Source organism: Hypanus sabinus, chromosome 7 (assembly GCF_030144855.1).
Source record: "Hypanus sabinus isolate sHypSab1 chromosome 7, sHypSab1.hap1, whole genome shotgun sequence".
Classification (NCBI taxonomy): Eukaryota; Metazoa; Chordata; class Chondrichthyes; order Myliobatiformes; family Dasyatidae; genus Hypanus; species Hypanus sabinus.
Window position 1 is genome coordinate 102,799,779 of NC_082712.1, and position 24,643 is coordinate 102,824,421.

General features: G+C 42.1%; 1 protein-coding gene and 1 non-coding gene across 2 annotated transcripts; both read left to right on the forward strand.

Moving 5' to 3' along the window:
• Nucleotides 1-12,028: 12,028 nt before the first annotated feature.
• On the forward strand, nt 12,029-23,944 carry LOC132397067 (eukaryotic initiation factor 4A-I-like). Its single transcript, XM_059975323.1, has 11 exons — nt 12,029-12,140; nt 12,866-12,917; nt 13,871-14,003; nt 14,597-14,736; nt 15,032-15,200; nt 15,573-15,682; nt 16,142-16,285; nt 21,081-21,218; nt 22,437-22,526; nt 22,767-22,846; nt 22,939-23,944. The coding sequence occupies exons 1-11, from the start codon at nt 12,100-12,102 to the stop codon at nt 23,081-23,083; spliced, it is 1,242 nt and encodes a 413-aa protein (XP_059831306.1). The 5' UTR covers nt 12,029-12,099; the 3' UTR covers nt 23,084-23,944.
• LOC132397596 (small nucleolar RNA SNORA81) lies at nt 15,897-16,070 on the forward strand. Its single transcript, XR_009513409.1, has one exon. It is a non-coding gene; the product is annotated as a small nucleolar RNA SNORA81 (small nucleolar RNA).
• Nucleotides 23,945-24,643: the final 699 nt, after the last annotated feature.

Genomic DNA, 24,643 nt, shown 5'->3' on the forward strand with positions numbered 1-24,643 from the left:
TCTTTTTTATATCTTTTTAACTTATTTTCATGACGTTTCAACTAGTTGAGCAGCCGCCTCATTGGCCCAAAATATACTGGTCCTGATGTATCCCAGTTAACCGGAATCCACTGTACGTGTTTCCAAGATGTCTTTTGCCTAAATTTTTCTTTCCCCAATGCAAAAAGCATTAAATCCCAGCTGTGATGGGAATGTCGGTACACAGTGTTGAGCACCTTGCCAACCTGGCTGTGTATCCTGGACGTCACAGTCAAACAGCCACTCTCCCCATGCCACCTCAGTTTGTGAAGGAATCACCCTGAGCAGTCCAGCTGATATTAGAGTCATAGAGTACTACTGCACACAAACAGGCCCTTCAGCCCATCTAGTCCATGCAGAACTATTCGCATAAACATTAATGAGTGATTAGCTCTATTTGTCAGATTTTCATCAAAACATATGGTGAAATGCAACCAGCACAATCTGAGGGCAGCCCGTGACTATCACCATTTTTCCACAGGTAACATAGCATACCCACAACTTACTAACCTTAACCTGTAAACTTTTGGAATGTGGGAGAAACTCATGTGGTCAAGGGGAGAGCGTACAAAGCAGACAGTAGTTGGAATTGACTCCTGTTCTTCAAAATCACTGGCACTGTAAAGCCTCATATTAACCGTGCCTCCCTGTTTGCTCTAGGTTCTGCACATACTAGAAATCTCAGTTCAAGGCCCATGGGAGCTTAGTTTAATTGCCGTTCTTCAGGTCACATGCTTCTATGGCTCAGCTGCAGTCTGGTCCATGACCAGTGAAGCAAAAGCTTATGGATCCAATGCAGCGCGTAAAAATCCAGGGGATGTACCCGACGGCACCAAGTCAGGGAGCGTGGGCAAAGTGCGTCATAGAGTAACACAAGGGAATAAAAGGGTTATCTGGTCAATGGTCAGATTCCCTGAAGGTTAACATGCAGGTTGAGTTGGTAGTAAGGAAGGCAAAGGTAACGTTAGCATTGATTTCCGGAGCACTGGTATATAAAATTTTGAGGCTTTATAAGGCATTGGTCAGACCAACTTTGGAGTATTGTGAGCAGTTTTGGGTCCCATTATCTAAGAAAGGATGTGGTGGCATTAGAAAGGGTCCAGAGGAGGTGTATGAGAATGATTCTGGGATTGAAAGGGTTTTTGTGTGAGTGTTTGGTGACTCTGGGCCTTTACTCGTTGGAGTTTAGAAGAATGGGGGCGAACTCATTAAAACCAATTGAATATTGAAAGGTCTAGATAGAGTGGATGTGGAGAGGATATTTCCCATAGAGAATCTAGACCAGCGGGCACAGACTCAGAATATAAGGATGTCCCTTTAGAACAGAGATGAGGAGGAATTTCTTCTAGCCCAAATGGTGGTGAGTCTGGAATTCATTGCCACAGACAGCTGTGGAGGCCAAGGTATTGGGTATAGTTCATAATCTGTAAGGGCATCAAAGGTTATGGGGAGAAGGCAAGAAGATATGGTTGAGAGGGAAAATAGATCAGCCATGATCAAATGCCAAGAGTAGACTTGAAGGGCCAAATGCCCTGATTTTATTCCTATGGTTTTTTATCATTGTGAAGGAACTATTCCCTTCACAATTCCCTGGCCCAATCTTTCTTCCCCCAATCCAGGGATCTAGTCCTTCCAAGTGGAGCAGTGGTTCACTGACAAATCTAATTTTTTAGTGTTTATGATTTGGTCTCTGTACTGGAGAAACCAAGCAAATTTTGGTGTCTGCTTTTCGGAGCACCTGTGTTCAGTACATTGGAGTGACTCTGAGCTTCTGGTTGCTGCCAGTTTAATTCTCCACCCTGTAGGTCAGTGCCCTCTTGCTCATTACAGTGAGGACCAAAGCAAGCTCCAGGATCAGGAACTTCTGCCATCTGGACACTTGGCATCCTTTTGAACTACACTTTCCACAAGAATTGCTCTCTCTCTGATTTCCTTGTCCATTCATCTCTCCCCACCTATCACCTTCCTGGCACTTACCCTGCAAGCAGAAGAAATGCTAAACCTGCACATTCAACTCCTCCCTCACCTTCGTTCAGGGTCCCAGTCCTTCCAGGAGAGGCAACACTTTACCTGCGAATTTGTTGGGACAGTGTACTGTATCCAGTGCTCCCAATGCAGCCTCCTCTACATTGGTGTGACCCCATATAGATTGGGCACTGCTTTGTTGAGCACCTTCACTCCATCTACAAAAACAGAATTTCCCGATTGCCAACCATTTTAATTGTAATCCCCATTCCCATTCCGGCATGTTGGTCCACACTGCCTCTACTACCATGATGAGGCCACCCCCACTTTGGAGGAGCAACACCTCATATACTATCTGGGTGGCCTCCAGCCTAAATGTTGGAGGTGGTTTGGGCATGTGATGAGCAGAGAGGCCAACTCCATCATCAAGACAGCACAACGCTGAACCCCTGAAGGGCAGAGGAAGCACAAGAGACCAAAGAAATGAGGACCCTGAACCACACCTGTGGCACAATAAAGATGGCCAGAGTGAGATGCAGGACCTTCATTGCTGCCCTAAATGCCAGAGGTGTAACAGTCAGTAAGTAAGTAAGTGAGCCTCCAACCTGATGGTACAAATGTTGGTTCCAGTAATTTTCCCCTGTCCCCTTTCCTTTTTTTTTGTAATTTATTTTTTTATTGAAGTTCATCATCAATCAAACATTTCCATAAGATGTATTTCAGACATTGTACATATATATCATACAATCATATATATCACAAATCTCCACAAAGTATTTATCTGAGGTATAGACTTATAGAAAAGGGTGGAAAGGAAAAACAAGCAAAAGGAAAGAATTATGTACAAGTAGGGAGTGATTTTTTTTTACAACAGATTTGTGAGAATAAAATCAGGCCTATGAGGCATTATGTAGTTAAACCATTTTTCCCAGTATGAATCAAATTGTTCAAGCTTATGATTAACAGATGCTGTTATCTTCTCCATTTTGTAAATGTCCATTGTAATTAGTATTTAAAGTTGGGCTCTCCTGTGATAACCATTTCCTAGTAAGAGTCTTTTTACCAGCCACCAACAGTATATTCATTAAATATTTATCCCTTTTCAACCATTCTTGAGGTATATACCCAAAATATATGGTCTTACTCTCCAAGGGTATTTCACATTTAAAGATGTCTTGTGGAGCATTGTGTATCCCCCTCCAATAGTTTTTGATAACAGGGCAGTCCCAAAAAATATGATAATGATTTGCATTTTGATTTCCACAATTTCTCCGGCAAACAGAGGTTACTATCATAATGTGACTTCTGAGAGGGTGTAATAAAATATCTTATAAAGTTTTTCCATCCAAACTCCCTCCATTTCTGTGAACTGGTACACTTCCATTGATACCTCCATATTATTGTCCATTCTTCCTCAGATATAATTATCCCTCCTTCCTTCTCCCATTTTGTTTTAATGTATGAAGTCGAATGTGTTTTAAGATTTGACAACCTCTTATACATGCTTGAAATGATTCTACTACCATTATCTGAATTATATGCTTTTCTAAATAGCTCTATCAAGCATATACTTGCCTTGGTTACATTTTTAAGCATCTTATTAACATATTGTCACATCTGTAAATACTGATAAAAATTTTGTTTTTCTAATAAGTGTTTCTCTTTAAGCATTTCAAATCTGAACAGTGTTCCTTCTTTCATTATGTTGCAAAGAACTGTTATTCATTTGGCTGTCCAGTCCTTAAATCTAGCATCCAATTTACTTGGTGTAAAATCCGAGTCATATGCACACCATTTAAGAATTGCAATATCTCCCTCTAGATTATATTCTTTTATAGTAGTTTTCCATATTTTAAGAGTCAATTTCACCCATGGGTTATCAATAGTATTTATGTACCTTTGCAGGTTGTTAACAGCCAAAATTGCCTGTATGGGGATGGGAAGTACCCACTCCTCAATGATTTTCCATTGAGCGTCATATGATGGGTTGCACCAACATATCATAGCCCTCAACTGTACTGCAAAATAATAATCTCTAAGAAAAGGTAGGCCCCATCCCCCCTTTTCCTTTGCTAATTGCAAAGTTTTGAGATGATCTCTAGGTCTTTTACCCTGCCAAATATACCTTGATAACATCTTGTTCCATTCATTGAATTGATTTTAATTAATTTCTTTTGGTAGAGTCTGAAAGAGATATAACAGTCTGGGCAGTATATTCATTTTAATAGTCTCAATCCTGGAACTGAGACTGAAAAAAAGGATCAGGCTCCATCTTGCCACATCTTCCTTAATTTTTTTATATAAAGGCTGATAATTACATTCTGATAATTTTGCAAAATCTTTTGGCATAATGATGCCCAAATATTTGACAGACTCTGTGTGCCATGCCCAGGGGTATCTACTTTCAATTTCTCTTGGTGGGCTATAATAATATGAAAGTAATTGGGTTTTATCTATGTTGATCTGTATCCTGATAATTGACCAAATTGTTCAAAGGATTGCATCAATTTCAGTAAAGAGTATGTTGGTTGCCCTAGATAGATCAAAATGTCATCCGCATAATAAGCCAATTTATGCTCAGTCCCTTTAATAGTAATTCCCCTGATATCTTCATTTTGTCTGATGTATTGAGCTAATGGTTCCAGATATAACGCGAAGAGTAGCAGTGATCATGCACAACTCTGTCTTGTGCCCCTTTCTAGGGTAAGACTATTTGATAAATATCCATTGATTTTAATCCTAGCTGTAGGATTGTCATATAGTGTCTGTATAGTTTTAATAGTTGTGTCCTGGAAACCAAATCTATGTAAAACTCTGCAAAGAAAATTCCAATTAAACGAATCAAATGCCTTTTCAGCGTCCATGCTTATCACTATAGCTTCGATTTTATTTTTTTGTATATGATCCATAATGTGAAGTGTCCTTCGTATATTGTCTTGTGTTTGGCGTGATCGTTACGTATCAGTATGGGTAGAAACTCCTCTAATCGTTTGGCCATGATAGAGGTAAATAGAGGTAAATAATCTATAATCTACATTAAGAACGGATATTGGTCTAAATGACCCACATTCCATTTTATCCTTACCTTCTTCCGGTATAGCTGAGATTATCGCTTCCTTCCAACCGGTTGGCATTTGTGCCTTTTTTAGAGCCCAGTTCAGTGTGGGGAGTAAAACAGGAATTAACTCATTTTTAAATTCTTTGTACCACTCTGCCGTATACCCATCTGATCCTGGTGACTTGCTTAATTTAAGCCTACTAATTGCAGCTTTTAATTCAACTTCAGTTATGTCAGCAGTCATCATTCTATTTTGTTCTTCACTTGAAGTGGATAACTCTAGAGAATTCAAGAAGGTGTCAATTTGGATTATGCTTCCCCCTGGAATTTTAGAATATAGAGTTTTGTAAAACACTTCAAACGCTGCTTGAATTTCACTTAACTTATTTTTTATCGTTTTTGTTCTTGGGTCCCTGATTCTATGAATTGTATATTCTGCTTTTTTTTTTTCAGTTTCCATGCCGGTATTTTCATAGATTTTGATCCACTTTTATAATGTCTCTGTTTCAGAAACATTAAATTTTTCCTGATTTCTTGCGTAGTCAAACTATTAATTTCATTCCTAATTCTTTTAATTTCCCCTAATGTATCCGGTGCTAAATTCAATTTGTGTTTCTCTAGTTCCTTCAGCCTATTTTGTAATTCCTCTAATGTTTTATTCCTTTTTTTCCCCTATATGAAGATATCAGTATAATTTTCCCTCTTAAGACAGCCTTCAGAGTATCCCATAAAATGGGAGGTGAAACCTCCCCATTATCATTAAATTCTAAGTAGAGACCAATTTCTTTTTTAATTTGTTCCTTAAAGTATGGATCATTGAGTAGACTTGAATTTAGTTTCCAAATAGTATTCTTTCGTTGTAGGTCAAAATCAACAGATAAATATATAGGTGCATGGTCACTTACATCTATTGCCCCAATTCCACAAGTGTTTATTTTGTCTTTGTCTTTTCCAAATGTTATGAAATAGTCTATTCTTGTATATACAGAATGGGAAGCAGAATAATGAGTGTAATCCCTTCTGTCAGGGAAAAGGTCCCTCCATATATCAATTAAACCAACATCCTCAAAAAGTGTATTAACTTTCTTATGTAAAGATTTTGTTTCATAGGTTTTTCTATTGGAAGACTGTAAGTTTGGTTGTAATTGTAAATTTAAGTCTCCCCCACATATCAGGAGACCTTCTGTTTCCGTTACCATAATATCAGTAATATTCTGAAAGAAACCTATATCACTTCCTGGGGATGCGTATATATTCAATAGAGTAATGAATTTCCATCTATATTCCCCCTTACCAGAATATATCTGCCCTCTTTATCTCCCATTTCGAATACTTTTTCAAAAATTTAGCTTACTTGAGATAAGAATAGCAACTCCTCTCCCATGTCCTGATTTATATGAGAAGAAAAACAAATTAGTGAAGCCCATTCTCTTTAGTTTTTTATGCTCATTATCACTTAAATGAGTTTCCTGTAAATATACTACATGGGCTTGTTCTGTATTCATTTTGGATAAAATTCTCTTACGCTTGATTGGATTTAATACTATTGACATTAAAAGAAATGAATTTTACCTTGTCCTTAGCCATCTGTATTTATCTGTAAATGTATCATGGAACTTAGATTAAAACTTAATCAATCTACTCCCTGAACAAATAAGAACCAAGAAACTCAAATAATAACAAAAATGGCAACGAAAGTGTGATTCCAAGGCTGAGGTCTCTAGCAGATGACCCTGCGTTGAGCTAGAGGAAATGTCTAGCTGTGGGGGATAACCACTCCTACTTGTGAGTTGAGGGCCCCCATTGCAGTATTCATAAAAGTCAGTGAACAAATATATTACACAGAAAAGATTTCCTTCTGTACTCATATATATATTTTGGTGGGGAAAAAGGAGTAAGTGAGCAAATAATCCACATTATAATAAGTATTTCTTGAGATAGGTATATCACAGTCTACTTTTGCTTTCATTTAGTTTCTCAACATTTTTAAAGTTAGCTAAACCTTATGGCTTTTCTGGAGGGGGTGAGGACTGACTTTGGAAAACTCCCGATCTCTTTCTGATATACTTCTCAAGGCCTCCTCCCGTCTCCTGCCTTCTCGATTCTTGCACTATTTCCCAAGTGGAGCGGGATAATTCCTCTGCCAGGCTTTCCCTCTGTTTTAATCACGCTGACGGGCACCCCTCTGGCCTCCATGTCTGTAGTCGCCTCTTCCACTGTCTGGTACAACAGCGTCCTGTCTTCATAAAACACTCAAAGTTTAGCTGGGTACAGAGTTTGAAATTTAATCCTTTTTTGCTTTAGTACAAGCTTTACTTCAGAGTATTCTTTACGTTTCTGCAGGACCGCGGGGGGGGGGGGCAGTAATCTTGGTCGAAATATATTATCGCCTAAAAACACCCTCTTCTTACCCCAGGCCCTTCATAGAATCTCCGCCTTGGTACTGTACCGAAGGAATTTAATGATTATTGAGCGTGGCTTTCTATCCTGGGTAGGTTTCGGGACTAATGCGCGGTGGGCTCTTTCGACTCCCAGCTTCATAGCTGGGGGAAGATCCAGCGCATCCCGTAGTAACTTTCGGACAAACTCCGTCATAGACGAGCCCTCCGCTCCTTTGGGAGCGTTGTAGATCCTGATATTTTTCTGCCAGGATCTTCCCTCCAGGTCAAGCAGTTTACCTTCTTGGTGATTTAATATTTTTATCATCTTACTGAGTACTTGTTCAACGTTTTGAACACGATCTTCCACCTTCTCAATTCGAGTCTCTGCCACCACTATTTTTTGATTGATGTTGGCAAGCTCTAACTTAATATCATGTAGCTGCTGCTTTATATCTTTCTGGAACTCCCTTAGCTCTTTCAGAATTTCGATCATATTTGCCGCTCCGCCTGAACGAGGTCCAGCGTCCGCCTCGCTAGCACGCGGTCGGGTAGGAGAGCCACTCGCTGCACTCCTCTTGGCTGCAGGCTCTGCAGTGTCGCCTTTTTAAATTTCCATTCTTTTACCCCATTCTTGCCCCTCTTTTCAGTTCAAATATTCTTCGAAAAATACTATATTTGATGGGTTAACGGGGCTTAATATGTGTTTTTCCAGAGGAGCTAGTGACTTAAGCTGCCATTCTCGACGATGACGTTACTGGAAACCCCCCCTTTCCTTCTTTAATTCCCCACTCTGGCCTCTCACCTGCTTATCACCTCCCCCTCCTTCCCCTTCTCCCATGGGCTTCTCTCCTCTCCTATCAGATTCCTCCTTCTCCAGTCCTTTAACTTTTACACCTATCACGTTCCGGCTTCTTCATCAGCCCTCCCCCACCCACCTAGCTTTACCTATCACCTTCTAGCTTGTACTCCTTTCTCTCCCTCCCCCCCAACTTCATATTCTTGCTTATTTCCCCTTCCTTTCCAGTCTCGATGGAAGGTCTCTGCCAGAAATGTCATCTGTTTATTAAGTTTCCATAGATGTTGCCTGACCTGCTAAGTTCCTTTAGCATTTTAATACATACAAAATGCTGGAGGAACTCAGCAGGTCAGGCAGCATCTACAGAAAATAGTAAATAGTCAACATTTCAGGCCAAAACCCTTCATGGGTCTGCCTCGCTGAGTTCCTCCAGCATTTTGTGTGTATTGCGTTGATTTCCAACATCAGCAGATTTTCTCTTATGATCCCTCTTGGATTTTGTGTGTGTTGTGTCTGTCTGTTCTATCGGCTCAACCTGCTACTCATTCTTTTTAACTCTTTTTCAATGGGAGTGGAGGACATGACCTGCTAGACACATCTTAAAAATAAGACCTTCTGGAAATCCTGAGCAAATTTTAGAAAATGCTGGAGGAATTCAGCAAATCAGTCAGCATGTATGGTGGGGAATAGACAGTTGATGTTTCAGTCTGGGTATTGGCTTGAAACGTCAACTGCTTAGTCCCCAAATTCAGATTAATATATTTATTACAATAAAATATATTGCAAAATGCTGTATGATTCAAGTATCATTGCCAGAGGCTCAGCAATCTCCTCCCTCGCCTGGGCTACATCCCATCCGGTCCTGGCGGCTTATCCAAAAACTCCAGCACATCCTCTTTCTTAGTATGTATCTACATGCTGAAGCTTTTCGGTCTGCTGCAAGTCACAGCTTCCTTCACGCTCTCAGAGGGGCACACCTCTGCTGTTTTGAGACGTCAGGTGGGCAGCTCAGTGGTGTCGTGGTTGATGTTAATGCTTTACAGCACCACTGATCGGAATTGAATTCCCACCTCTGTCATAAGTTCTCCCCATGACTGCATGGGTTTCCTCCTACATTTGCCTGTTGTTATTGTGGCACAGGCTACATACAACTGCCAAGGTTCAACAATTTCTATGCTTAATATTTGTGGCATATTCTTGGCAACTTGTTGAAGGTAAAAAGCTTCCAGAATATTGCTGTTGAGAGGCCAAGTTGCCAGGCATCCCAGCATTCATCAAACAAACACTGCACTGAGTATGCCAGAATCAATGATGGCGATTACCTTAGATTGCACGGGCAGCTGGTCCCCAGACCATGTTAGTGTATGAGGTATGAAAACCTTCAACGTTAAAGATTAAAGAGAGCTTTATTTGTCACGTGTACATTGAAAGATACAGTACGATCTGTGTGCATCAATAACCAGAACAGTGTGAGGAAGTTCAATTCCTACCACTGTCTGTAAGAAGTTTGTATGCTTGGAGTTCATCTGAGTGCTCCAGTTTCCTCCCAGACACGTGAGTTAGGGTAGTTGTGGGCATGCACAACCAAGTGCTATTTCAGATGTCTCACTTACTTGCACAAATCCCACAGAAGAAAGTTGTGCACCCCATAGTTATAGAAACTCAGCTACCAAGACTAGAGAATTCAGATCCTAAAGAATATTAGACAGATGAGCCACAGGGTAGTACACCACTTCTCATCCTTCACTTAGCTCGCTCAACCTCTCTTCATAACACGCTCTCTAATCCACACAGTATCGTTGCTGCATCCTTTCTAAAGTTTCCATATCCTTCTTATACTTGGGCAACCAGAACTAAACACAATACTCCTCAGAATTTGACCTTTGGATTCTAGTAAATCTACACTACGCTCTCCAAAAGGCTAAATATTCCATACCTAGAACTCCGTGTATAGGTGTGACAAATTGATTGGAGCCTCAGGGGGTACTTAAGTTGTTTGTTCAAAATGCATGATGTCCCATTGATCTGCCATAACTTTACCGGGCACTTTTGCATGATCATTATTCAATGCTAAACCTTTCCTGACCTTGTTATTGCTGAAAATTACCCTGAACAAATTTACTATATGTCATTCATGATCAAATCCACTTGTCCCAATCTATATAATAATTAAAATCCCCCATTGAAGCCAATATTAGGGTAGTATATAGTGACATTATGTACTTTGGTCCTTCCTTTACTACATTCTTGTCTAACTGCATTTATACCACTTGGCAGTTGCTACTGGGGTCCTCTCCATGTTGGCCAGTCTCAGATCATCACAACTAGGTAGTAGGAGCTGGAGTTGGCCATTTGAGCTTGCACTGCTGTTCAATTTGATGGTAGCTGATCTGCTTCAACACTTTTCCTGCCAATAACGACCCCTCCAATTCAGTGCTTTAAAGGAAATAGTTATTAAATCCCTCTCCAGTTTGCAAATCATAAACACGTAATTCTTGTCCTTGCAACAGCCTTGTAAATTTTCTCCAAACGCTTTCAGTCCTAGCGGTATCTTTCTTGTAGTAGGTGACCAGAACAGCACACAATACTCCAAATTTGCACTCACCAGCACTTCATACAACTTCAAGATGATATTGGTTTTCGGTTGCCCTACGAGCCTTGTATTTGACTCGGCCATCTTGCTGCCTACTTATTAACAGTTCTCATCGTTTTACAGGCATTTTTTGTGTTCATCAAAACATTCTTCCACCTATGGTTGTGTTGTCTGCATAACTGGTTAAGTTAATGTTGATTTACACACACACAAAATGAGGGTCAGGCAGCATTATGTAAGGCAACAGTCGAGGTTTCAGGGCGAAACCATTCATCAGTAAGGAGCGGCGCACTCACATTTTCACCACAGATCGTTTGTCGGTGCGCCTGGCAGGTTCCCTGTTTTCATCTCTTCCCACATTCGAAATGGGCTGCTGTAAGTCACACCTAGTGTCTGTGTGGATGGCAAGCATAGGGAAACGTGAGTGAATGGAATACCTTATAGATTTAAATAATCTGGTTAATTTTTGAAAGTCCTAGTAGGGGAACTCAATGAGTTAGACAGTACCTGTGGAGGGAAACGGTTGAGCCCTGGTTCCATAGGTGCTGCCCAACCTCCAGAGCTACTCCAGCTTCCACCATTGGCAGTCGGTTTCAGACATCACTGCCACGTAAAATTCTTTATTTTATTTCATTTGTCTCATTATTAATACCCATCAACAAGTCATTACTTATCTCCTCTATCCAATCAGGATCTTGTAAATCTCTAAGAAAATGTCCTCTAGGAACCATCCGGTGTCTCAGCCGTACCTCTCTCTGTATGCCAGGCTGCTGAGGTTTTCAGGATTAGCTCCGGCGGGCCTGACATTCTTTGTCTGGGAATGAATGGAGAGGGGTCCGGGCACGTGGTCGCCATAAGAGGAAATACCCATTGATTCCTCCGCCGGTCCATCACCATCACATGCCCATAACGGGGGGGGGGGGGAACACAAGCCTTTCACCAACCCGACACCGCCACATTTTATCCACAACACAGGCATTGAATAAAACCAAAACTCCTATGCCGGCGGTAATCGGCCCCGACCGGAAATCGGGAGCATCCGCGACCGCTCACACTAGCTTGAAGCCGGGCGGATGCGTTGATGTCACTGGGAGGGTGGGAGAAAAGAGATAGTGGGGGAGGGGTGGGACGTCGGCCAACCAGGAGCGGCGTGGTGCGCAGTGACACGACGGCCGACCAATTGTAGTGTGGCGGACGTCAGGACAGCAGGTTGGGTTGAGCCCGCGCCGAAGCGGGGGCGGTATAAAAGGCGCTGCTTGCAGCGCTGCAGTTCTCTCTTGACTACGGAATGTCCAGAACGGTTATGTCAGAAGACGGTGCTGACTACAGGTACCTCTCGGATAAAAGCAGTGGGATAGAACATTCACGTAAAAAGGGCTAACCGCCAAAAAAACATAAAGGTTCTCTTCATGCTTTAATTCGGATCAGTTAATGAGGAAAGGGCGGGTAGAGATTTTCTACAAAATGGCCGGCGGGGAGGATGAGCGGAGCCCATTCATTCAGCGGCGGGGGCCGGCGTCCTCGCTCAATCTAGTTTCCAGAGATGTGTGGTGTGGTCGGGAGGCTGCGGGCTGGCGGATTGACCTAACGCGCTGTCGTGTGCGAGGGGATGTATGGCGGCTGCCCATTGTGTCTAATGGCGGCCCGGCTGGTTCCTTGGGCGAAGGGAGCGCGATTGGAGGTAGAATGTACGTTGGGTGGCCCCGGTAGTGTGTGTTGGGTGGGGGGGGGGTCCGAGCTGCACATGCGCGTTCCCATCGCTGCGCGCGCACAGCCCCCGCCCTCTGCGCAACTGGGAGCCGCGTGGGTCTGCGGTTGCACATGCGCCTTCGGAACTACCGCACAAGGCGCCGGCGTGGGGACGTCATCTTCCCGTGACTATTGCAGTCTTGCCACGTGGTTGACCAGCTTCGGGCGTCAGTGCATCCTGGGCCAGACTGTAGGGCTAGATGATTACTGAATCATCTCAGAAACCTGATGTGTGTTGTGAAATGCTTTCTCTGCATTTGCAATTGTTCATCACCACGTTTATAACCGTTCATCCTTACTTTCAGATCTAACGATCATGGCTCCCCTGACAGAATGGAACCAGAAGGAGTCATTGAGGTGAGCAAGACAGATTAGATTTGTGTGACTGCAGATTGATTGTAGCTATTCCAACTTACTACCATATAGGTTAATTTTCATTATTTTGTCCAAGTGGGCGAGTAGTGTGTCAACCAGAATGTGGTGTTAATGTAAGGAAAGTGAAAACGGATGACTGGTGCATACTCTGCATTGAGTTTTCTGTCCTTCCCTGTATTAACATCGTAAACTTTGGATAAGTATTGGTTTATTGTGGTCACATCTGCTGGGTACAATACAAAGTTCCATACCGATCAATTCATTACAGAGTGTATTGGTTTAGTGTATGGTAAACAATAACAAAGCTGAGTAAAGTCTTAGAACCCAGGCTTGTCCCATTTGAGTGTTTGGTAGCATAGTCCTGGTTGTATACTGAGTGCTTTGGCCTAGAAGGCAGGAGGGTGGTGCCACCTTTATGGTGTAACTTCAGATCAACCCCTTGTGAAATTTTGCTTGGAAGCAGTGATTTTGCTTCTGGAGTGCAGGCTATAATGTCCCATTGTCCAGTCATTTGTGCAGATCTCGCTTGTGTTTCTTGTTAGCATCAAACCCAGATTTATTAATTGAGAGGCATTGTAATACTGGTTTGAAACGGTGATGTTTTACCGAGACTGTAGCTGTAGATTGTGGAATCTGCTGGAGCAGAAGAGGTGCTAGAGTACTCCCTCTCCAAAACTAACTGCCTCACCGCACTCAGGGCCCAAACAGATTTCACAAGTCATGGCATCCTCCCATGACCAACCATTCAGTTTCACCTTGTCTTCCCACAGCAATACGTCCAAACCAGCTAAATATAAATAGAATTGGAATTGACCATTTCCCTCCATATACGCTGCCAGACCTGGTTGAGTCACCTCTTTTGTTGCACGGCCTTGCTGTGTTTTGTAAACGGAAAATTTAACTGCCTGACTTAATATGGTTTATTTTGTTTGCAGAGTAACTGGACTGAGATTGTTGATAACTTTGACGACATGAACCTACGTGAAAACCTCCTTCGTGGAATCTATGCATATGGGTTTGAAAAGCCATCTGCTATCCAGCAGCGAGCCATTCTTCCCTGCATCAGGGGTAGGGATTGCACTCGGTATTAAGGTAGTAGACAACTTGCCAAATTTCTGGCTGATCACAGGGGTGGGCTAGATACCAGCAGATGGGAAATAGGCTTTGGATAATGTATTTAGAGTTATCCAACTGGCACAGTAGCAAGAACCTTGTGTAATGCCAGTGATTGGTGTTCAATTCCCACCATGGCCTTTAAGGTGTTTATACGTTCTCCCTGTGACGGTGGATTTCCTTCCATGTTCCAAAGTCATGCTATGTTGTTGAAATCATGTTGACATTTGTCAGCTGCCCACACCACACCCATGGTCTGTTGGTTGCTGACGTAAAGGATGCATTTCAGTTTCAGTGTAGATGCTTCTTGGTTCTGAGTCTGGCTTCTATCCCCTGTCACTGGGCAAGGAATTACCTCACATGGTAACATTTCTTAAATCTGACTAGGGGTATAGTAATCAGTCCTCATTCATCTCAGCATATTCTGTCAATGAATGCTTGCTGATTCATGCTGTGGGCACATGATTTGTTAAAAGGTGGGTTTCATTGACTGGTGTGAGCTGTTTCACCGCAGAGACAACTCTAATTCTAACCTTCTCCCTCTCCAGAGTATGATGTTATTGCCCAGGCACAATCCGGGACGGGCAAGACAGCCACATTTGCCATTTCTATCTTACAGCAGCTCGATGTGGAACTGAAGGAGACACAGGCCTTGGTCTTGGCTCCAACCAGGGAGCTGGCTCTGCAGGTAGTATTTCCATCTGCCTTTGCTTTGGTCATTGTGGATGTTCTTGTGGTCCTCATGTTGCTTTGTGCAAATACTTCCAATCTTTGTGTTGAGTTGCTAGCCCTATGGAAAGTAATTTTGTAACATGCTCAGCTTATTTTGGTTTCTGCCCCCTTTCCAGTCCTGATTAATTCCTCTCCATAGATGCATCCTGATCTGCTGAGTTCTTCCAGCAAATTTGTGTTTTATTCTCTCATCTGTAGAATCTCATTTATACATCTGGCCTGGTTCCATAATCCACTTGTGTGTGTTTCAGATTCAGAAGGTCATAGTGGCCCTAGGAGACTACATGGGAGGCACTTGCTTCTCCTGTATCGGTGGTACCAGCATCAGATCTGACATGCAGAAGTTTCAGTTGGAAGCACCCCACATTGTCGTGGGGACCCCGGGCCGTGTGTTCGATATGATGAACCGCCAGCACCTTTGTAAGTCTATTGTTGCTAACCTAAAAATGATTAAATGTTGGCTGTCAGTCTGGTAGTCCATTGAAGGCTGTCACTCAAGCAGCTGATGCTTCTGGTTGAAGGAACATGGTCAGACCTTCTATCTTAACAATGGTAACGGTGGCCAGCATTAATCTGAACGTTGATGGGCTTGTTGAATAAACTCCTTCAAAGAAGAAATTGTTAAAAGGTCAGGAAGTATCTGTGGAGGCAAAGGGGTATAGAGGTTTGGTTGATCTGAAATGTTGCCTGGTCTTCGACCAGATTAGTACTATTGCAAGAAAATGAATGTTTTTTGTTTTGTTCATCTTGCTTGCTATTGCAAACCAGTTTAGGTAGATATTTCTGTTTTAGCTACAAGATACATCAAGATGTTCGTTTTGGATGAAGCTGATGAGATGCTGAGCAGAGGGTTTAAGGACCAAATCTATGAAATATTTCAGAAACTTAACACCTCCATTCAGGTATTGTCACCATGTTTCTTTAGGCTATGCAGTTTGTCAGTTTCACTACTTGCACCCATCTTGGCTTTCTGTTGAGCATAGATCTTGGCAGTGCAATAAAGTCTTGGCTGGGGATTTTTTTTACTAACTATCCTCCCACACTGCTTTTCTGACTTGTCAAGCTTGTATTACAGTTAGAATTGGAAATCTGTAAGTTGATGTAGTTATTTCTAATATTGTCCTTTGCAAGCATCTTGCTGAAGTTGAGAGCATTGGAGGAAATCTGAGGTTCTCATCAGTGACAGCAGGATTTGTTAGGACATAAATGAAAGCCCACCCATGGATGTGGGAGAAGTGGACCTCTTTCTTAATGTCCGGTGCTTTGACCTGTACATATGGTGGCACATTCTCAGCAAAAACAGCATTGCATTTGTGGCACCAAGATGGAAATTGTAATTCTGAAGTGCTCTTATAAATCAGGTGGTATTGCTATCTGCTACGATGCCTTCGGATGTCCTGGAGGTGACCAAGAAGTTCATGCGTGATCCGATTCGTATACTTGTGAAGAAGGAGGAGCTCACACTGGAGGGTATCAGGCAGTTCTACATCAACGTGGAGCGTGAGGTGAGGTCATGAGGGACGTGAGCAAGCTACTGCTATCCAGGGAGCTTTTTACTTCTATGGCAGCTCTGTGCTGTTCTGGTCTCAGCTCCCTGGTAGAGTGACTACCTATGTTCCACTGTGCATGACTGCTTCAGTAATCTTGCATAACTATACTGAGGTGACATTTTCAGCAAGTTCTTCAATTATAGGATGCTTGCGTTGGGGATGTTTATGTTTTGTTGATTTGATCTGTGGAGACCATAAGACACAGGAACAGCATTAGGCCATTCAGTCCATCGAGTCTGTTCCACCTTACCATCGTGGCTGATCCTGGATCCCACTCAACCCCATACACCTGCCTTCTTGATATATTCTTTGATGCCTTGACTGATCAAAAAACTTTAAATTTCCACCTTAAGTATACTCGCATTCCACAGATTCAGTACTCTTGCTTTAAAAAAAAACTTCCATTCTAAAGGGTTAGCTGTCATTTTTGAGGTGGTGCCCTCTAGTTCTGAATACTCCCTCCATTGGAAACATCCTCTCCCCATCGAGCCTATATAGTCCTTTACACAACCAGTGGGTTTCAGTGAGATTCTTCCCCACCCCCACCCCTCCCAACCCCTACATTGTTAAAAATTCCAGTGAGTATAGGCCTAGGGCTTCCAACCCTTTCATTCCTGGAATCATCCTCGTGAACTCCTGGACTCTGCAAAGACAACACATCTTTTCTGACATAAAGAGCCCAAAACTGTTGACAGTACGGCCTGACTAGGCATTATCTCTTTGTTTTTGTATTCTATTCCCCTTGAAGTAAATGATAACATTGTATTTTATCACAGACTCAACCTGTAATTTAAGTTGGGAGTTTGCATGAGGACTCCTAAACCTGATATTTGGACCTTCTCCCTATTTATGTAATACTTCACATTTATGTTTCCTTTTGTCAAAATTCATTATCATTACATCCCAATACTGTATTCCATCTGGCACTTTCTTGCCCGTTATTTCAATTTGTTTATGTCCTGCTACAATCACATTACTTCCTCAGTACTATCATATCATCTACAAACTTTTGCCACAATCCAAATCTTTCTCAAATAATGTGAAAAGCAGCGGTCCCAATACTGGCCCCTTAGGAACAACACTAGCCACCAGCAACCAATCAGAAAAGGACCCATTTATTCCCACTCCTGCCATCAGCCAATCCTCTATCCTTGCTATAATGCTGTAGGATTTTCTTTTGCCTTGCTCCCTTCTTAAAGAGTGGAGTGACATCTTCTGGTCCAGGTGACTTGAAGGTCTTAAGGTGGTCCACCTTAAGACCTTTTGAGTTTGCCTAGCACTTTTTCCTTTGTAATAGTAATGGCACCCCCTCCTGCTCCATCACTCGCAGACCTCTAATACACTGCTAGTGTCTTCCACAATGAAGACAGGTGTGTGCATAAAAATTCATCTGCCCTTTTTTTCCCCTATTAATGCCTCACCACCATCATTAGTCAGTGGTCCACCTCTGGCCTCCATAACTGAAAGAAAACTTGCAGTATCCTAGAACCATAGAACACTACAACACAAAAAGAGGCCATTCGGCCCCTCTAGTCTGCCAAAACTTTATTCTACTAGTCTCATTGACCTGCACCTCCATAACCCTCCAGATCTCTCCCATCCATGTATCTGTCCAATTTATTCTTAAAACTTAAAGTGAGATGGCAGCTTGTTTCACACTCCCACCACTCTGAGTGAAGTTCCCCCAAACCTTTCCCCTTTCACCCTAAAGCCATGTCCTCTTGTATTTATCTCCTAATCTAAGTGGAAAGAGCCTACTCGCATGTACTCTGTCCATACCCCTCATAATTTTGTAAACCTCTATCAAGTGCCCCCTCATTCTTCTATGCTTCAAGGAATAAAGTCCTAACCTGTTCAACCTTACTCTGTAACTCAACTCCTGAAGACCCGGCAACATCTTAGTAAAACTTCTTCACTCTTTCAATCTTACTGATATCCTTCCAATAGTTAGGTGACCAGAACTGTGTACAATACTCCAAATTTGGCATCACCAATGTCCTATACAAGCTCACCATAACATCCCAACTCTACTCAGTACTTTGATTTATGAATGCCAGGATGCCAAAAGCAAAGTTTACAACCCTGTCTGCCTATGATGCCACTTTCAAGGAATTATGTATCTGAACTCCCAGATTGCTTTGTTCCTCTGCACTCCTCAGTGCCCTACCATTTACTGTGTATGTCCTGCCTTGGTTTGTCCTTCCAAAATGCAACACCCCACACTGCCATTTTCTGGCCCATTTTTACAGTTGGTCCAGATCCCTCTGCAAGCTTTGAAAGCCTTCCTTGCAGAGCGATCGCCTCCAATCTTAAGGTCATCAGCAAACTTGCTAATCTAATTTACCACATTATCATCTATATCATTGATATAGACAACAAACAACAATTGTCCCAGCACAGATCCCTGAGCACTAGTCACAGGCCTACAGAATGAGAGGCAATCATCCACTACTACTGTTTTCTCTCTCACAGCCAATTTCAAATCCAGATTACAACCTCTTCATGGATACCTAGTGTCTGAACCTTCTGAACTAACCTCCCATGCGGGACTTTGTCAAATGCCTTATTAAAGTCCATGTATACAACACCCACAGCCTTTCCTTCATCTACTTTTCTTGGTAACCTCAAAACTCTACAAAATTTGTTAAACACGATCAAAACCATGCACAAAGCCGTGCTGACTATCCTTGATCAGCCCTCGGCTGTCCAAATACTTATATATCTGATCTCAGAACACCTTCCAATCATTTACCTACTACTGATGTCAGGCTCACAGGCCTGTAATTACAATTACCTGGTTTACTTTTGGAGCCCTTTTTAAACAACAGAACAACACGAGTTACCCTCCAATCCTCTGGTACCGCCACTGTGGCTAAGAACATTTTAAATATTTCTGCCAGGGCCCCTGCAATTTCTACACTAGTTTGTCTCAAGGTCTGAGGAAATATGTCAGGCCGGGAGGGATTTAATGCAAAGAAACTGTTTAAAAGATCTCTCCCCATCTCATGAGGCTCCACGCATAGATGACCACTCTGATCTTCTAGGGGACTAATTTTGTCCCTTATTATCCTTTTACTCTTTTGCAATATTTTTATTAATTTCTTACATAAAAGAAAACCGGGTACAATAATATATAAGATAAATAATATATATCAATTACAATATATTGAAATCACTGATGGTGTAATTGCCCCATATCCATAAACTTAAACATAAAATTGAAAACAAATAGTTTTATTGTACAAAAAAATCTAATCCCACTGCCAGAAAAAAAATCAGCTGTTTTTTTTAAAAGGAAGAAGTCATTAACATATAGTAAAACATATTAGCCAACATCTGTGCTTAATAGCAAATCAAAGATTTTGAAAGTAACTCAAAAAAGATCCCCACAATGTTAAAAAATATTTTACTCTTAATATACTTGTAGAAACCCTTTGGGTTTACCTTCACATTATCTGCCAAAGCAACCTCATATTTTTTTGCTTTCCTGATTTCCTCCTTTAGTATTCTCTTAACATTTTCTATACCTTGTTGCTTATACCTGCTATACACATCTATTTCTTAACCAGATTGCCAATATCCTTTGAAAACCAAGGTTCCCTATGCCTGTTTAACTTTGCCTTTAACCCTGGCAGGAATGTGCATCCGTGCACTCTCAAAATTTCACATTTGAAGGCCTTCCACTTACTGAACATATCCTTGCCAGAAAACAACTTATCCCAATTCACTCTTCCAAGATCCTTTCTCATTTCCACAAAATTGGCCCTTCTCTAATTTAGAACCTCAACTCGAGGACCAGACTGTTCTTATCAATAATTAAACTGAAACTAATGACATTATGGACATTGGACCCAAAATGTTTGCCTACATATACTTCTGTCACCTGACCAGTCTGGCTCCCTAATAGGAGATCAAGTATTGCATCCTCTCTCGTAGGTACTTCCATATCTTGGTTTAGAAAACTTAACTGAACACATTTGACAATTCTGTTTATCTCTACAGATTTGCTCCTCCAATTCTATTGGGCGGCCTATAATACAACGCTATTAGTGAGGTCACACCTTTCCTGTTCCTCAATGCCACTCATGGTCTCTAGACAAGCACTCTGGGCTGACCTGTCTACGCATTGCTATGATATTTGCCCTGACTAGTAATGCACTCACCCCTCTTGTCACATCTGAACCCCAGAACATTAAGCTGTCAGTCCTGCCCCTCCTGCAACCAAGTCTAACTAAAAGCAATAATGTTGTAATCCCATGTGCCAATCCACACCCTAAGCTCATCTGCCTTAACCTACAGTATTCCTTGCATTGAAATAGATGCACCTGAGAACATTTCTATCATGTACAAACCTTTGATTTCTATCTATACAAGCAGTCCTCGCATGACCTTTATCCTCTTACACCTCACTAACTGCTCAAACATTCTGGTTCCCCTCCCCCTGCAAATCTAGTTTTAAACCCCTCCCCCGGAGCAGCGCTAGCAAATCTACCTGCTAGGATGTTAGTTCCCCTCCGGTTCGGGTGCAAACTGTTCTGTTGGAACAGGTCCCACCCTCTGTAGAACAAAGTCCAGAAACATGAAGCCCTCCTTCCTTCACCATCTCCTGAGCCAGGTATTTAGTTTCATTATCTTATCTCTAGCCTCACTAGCATGTGGCACGGGTAGCAGTAGTTTTGCAACGCTACTAGAAAACGGGTGGGGGTGTATTAATATTTTGTTGATGTTAGTGCCGTTGGTTTTCTCCTAGGAATGGAAATTGGACACGCTATGTGATCTGTATGAAACTCTCACTATCACTCAAGCTGTGATATTCATCAACACCAGGAGGAAAGTGGATTGGCTCACTGAAAAAATGCTTGCCAGAGATTTCACTGTTTCTGCATTGGTAAAGATTGCATTGCACTTTCATTTCTGCTTTATTAAATACTACTTTTACCCTGAATTGTATCAGTCAGTCAGCTGAGGACCTGTTCAATGTGGTAGTCGTCTTGCTTTCTTGTGACCAATCAGTTACAGTGCTGAATAGCAATTAGCATTCACCAAAGCCACAGATAGGGTCATAAAGAGACTTTCCAACATTGGCCTTCATTGATTAGTATTTAGTACAGGAACTGGGATGCTATTTTTGAAATTGTACCAAATGTCAGTGTGGCCAGTTTTGGAGTATTGTGTACAGTTTTGGTCACCTACCTACAGGGAAAAAAGCAATATATTCAAAAGGGTACAGAGAAGATTTACAAGGATGATGCAGAACTTGATTTGAGTTGTAGGAAAGAGCTGAATGGGTTCAAGTTTGTCATTTAATCTTACACAGATACAGCTCCTGGTCAAAGGTGAAAAACACAGTGCCAACAGCCATACAGTAGAAAGTATATAAGATACCGAGCATGTATAAGATATCAGTGAAGTACTATCACACACAAAAACAAATCCAGACCTTGTCTGAATGTTGCAGCATTCTGTTGTCAAACACAATACTGCCTAGTGAACACTAGGGGGAGGGGGGGAGACACCGACTCTGGCTTGGACGTTGCACCTCACCCCACTGACTCTGCCTCTGCTGGGTGGCTGTAAACAGGCAGCACTGTAATTTAGTCCCTGCTATAACAAGAGGCCATGTAGCTCCCTGCCGTCTTGTCAGTCTGCAGCAATCTACATTAACAATGTCCAAGAGGGTCTTGATCACAAGAAAGCAAGTAAGATGATCACTTGTTTAGATTGTCAACCACCTTTGCACACCCACTCTTGGAGGCAGCACCATGTTCCGCACCAGGTCCAGCTCCTTCAATTTTTCCATCAAGGATTAACTTGCTGATGGGGTAAACCTTATAAGTTCTTGATGATCAGCAGGGTCTTGTGACATAAAATGTATATTTACAAAGCGCCTTTGATCTTGCTGCAGTTGAAAACACCCAACTTATGGAGGTTCGAATTTCTCCTCTAAAGTGTAGTAGATTGAGGGCTGATTTGATACAGGCCAGTGGATAGAATACATATGAAGTGTTTTTTGCTTGAGGGACATGAGGAACCACATTCATTGGTGAATGGAGTTGGGCTGTTTCTGTGCAGTAGTGCTTTGACAGCTGATGCTGTTTCCCTGCAGCATGGTGACATGGACCAAAAGGAGAGAGATCTCATTATGCGGGAGTTCCGCTCTGGATCCAGCCGTGTTCTCATTACTACTGACTTGCTGGTGAGTTTTACACAATGATTTATATCGTTGAGTGCTGTGCAGACATAATACAATGAATTGTGTCTGCAACAGTTTACACCCTGTTGGATTTTATACTCACTACATACGCGGCTCTACAAAGTACTGTGCATTCATCAGTATGAAAGTTACACTGTAAATTCAATGCCTTGCTGCTTCATCACACTGTATGTACCGTTGTTGCACAATTACGAGTATCTGATGGTGGTGCTGCTGTTTTAGGCCCGTGGTATTGATGTGCAGCAAGTGTCCCTGGTTATCAACTATGATCTACCTTCAAACCGTGAGAACTATATTCACAGGTGAGTAATCGGCTGTATCCTTACATTTATGGCTGCTTTGGTCAAGTTCGTCCTTGCCTCAACCAACTGATGGACTACTTTTCTTCCTGCAGAATTGGCCGTGGAGGCCGTTTTGGGCGCAAAGGTGTCGCCATTAATCTAATCACTGAGGAAGACAGACGGACCCTTCGTGACATTGAGTCGTTCTACAACACTACTGTGGATGAAATGCCAATGAATGTGGCTGATCTGATCTGAGTTGGTTTTGAGAAGCTGTGATTGAGGCTGTGAATGGTGACTGTTTACCTGAAATCCCAGATTCTCTTTTAAACTGTTGAGTGTCTCCTGGATGCTCAGAACTGATCATTGTGTACAACGCTGTTGGTGGTCAGCTTGAATTTGGAGGCAATCCTTGTCCTTCCTCCTTGAAAGGTTCAGACTGGTATGGGGTGGGTAAAGAAAATACTTATGGGGCCATTAAAATTTCTGGGTAAGTACCATTTTGGGCCCAGTTGTCTCTTAGATTTAGTAGCATTAGATATCCTTCATCATATAACCATTTACTTGCGGACCCGGAAGTACCTCCGATGTCTGAAGTCTGCCAACTACGTGAAGCCAGCTTACTTCAGGATAATGTATTAGATTGGAAGTGCAGTGTGGGTTAGCATTCTGGGTGTGTGCACTAATCATGGATGGAAAGTGTACAAATCTTGCATTCTGTATAGTATTTATTAAACACCGTTCAATAAATTTGTATTTGTTTATGTGCAGTGTTCTGGGAATCGTCAATAAGCACCTGTGTGGAACAGGGTAGGGATTCAAGTCCATGGTAATGGGATGTGAAGTGGCTGGAATTACTATAGCTTGCAACACTTCTGCATAGAGCATTCTCCCATGCTGGGCATGGCTGCACACCTGTAGCCATCTAGATGCCAGGTTATCAGTCTGAGGCCATTTCTCCACCCACTTAATTTTAAAAAGAACTATTTCACTTGCCTGAGCTATGGCAAATTGCTGAGCTCAACTTGTGTTGCTAGAGTGGTGTCCTGTGTCTCGTGCTTTGGATGTTGCACTTTATAAATCCATGTATTATTGAACATTAAATTTGGTAAACACCCACCAATGCCTGTTTGATCAAATTATTTGACTAGGTGATTCCACTCATTACGATGATGCCTGTATTTGATCTATATTACATCTTGGGTCTCTTCCTTAATAGTTCAGACTGAGCTGCATAAAAGACCCTAATGGGACTTGACAGTTCTTTGAGACTGTCAAACAAAACTTACAAAATGAGGGCTGATTGTTCTAAGCTAAACTGTGGAAATTTTCTATGGTCATGAATCTCAGGTGATGGAGGTCCAATCGTGATTATATTTATGGTAAACTTGAAAGTTGAGAGTTTTGAGGAACTGACAAGAAGGAATAAAGCTGCCATGGTTCCTTTGGGGGGTGGTTCTTGAATCACAGGAAGAGCTGTGGCAATTTGGTACTGATTGCCACACAGCTCTGAGCGTGGTAGGCCTGAGCCAAACATGATGAGGGCTTTTAGAGCTTCCTCCCTATACCTGTACTGTACTTCCTTCACCAGGGCTTCCATCACTCAAAAGACCAAGGTTCCCAAAACTTGCATTTGCCATTTATTCTGACAGGAACACACAACTCTGAAATTTTGACCTGGCCATGCCTGCCAGGTCCTTTATGCCATTCTGATTTTGATTCTAGTCCTATTCATAATTATCTAGAAGCTAATGATATAATCACTAGCTGCAAAATGTTCCGCTACACAAACCTAATAGATCTGGTATAGCACACTAA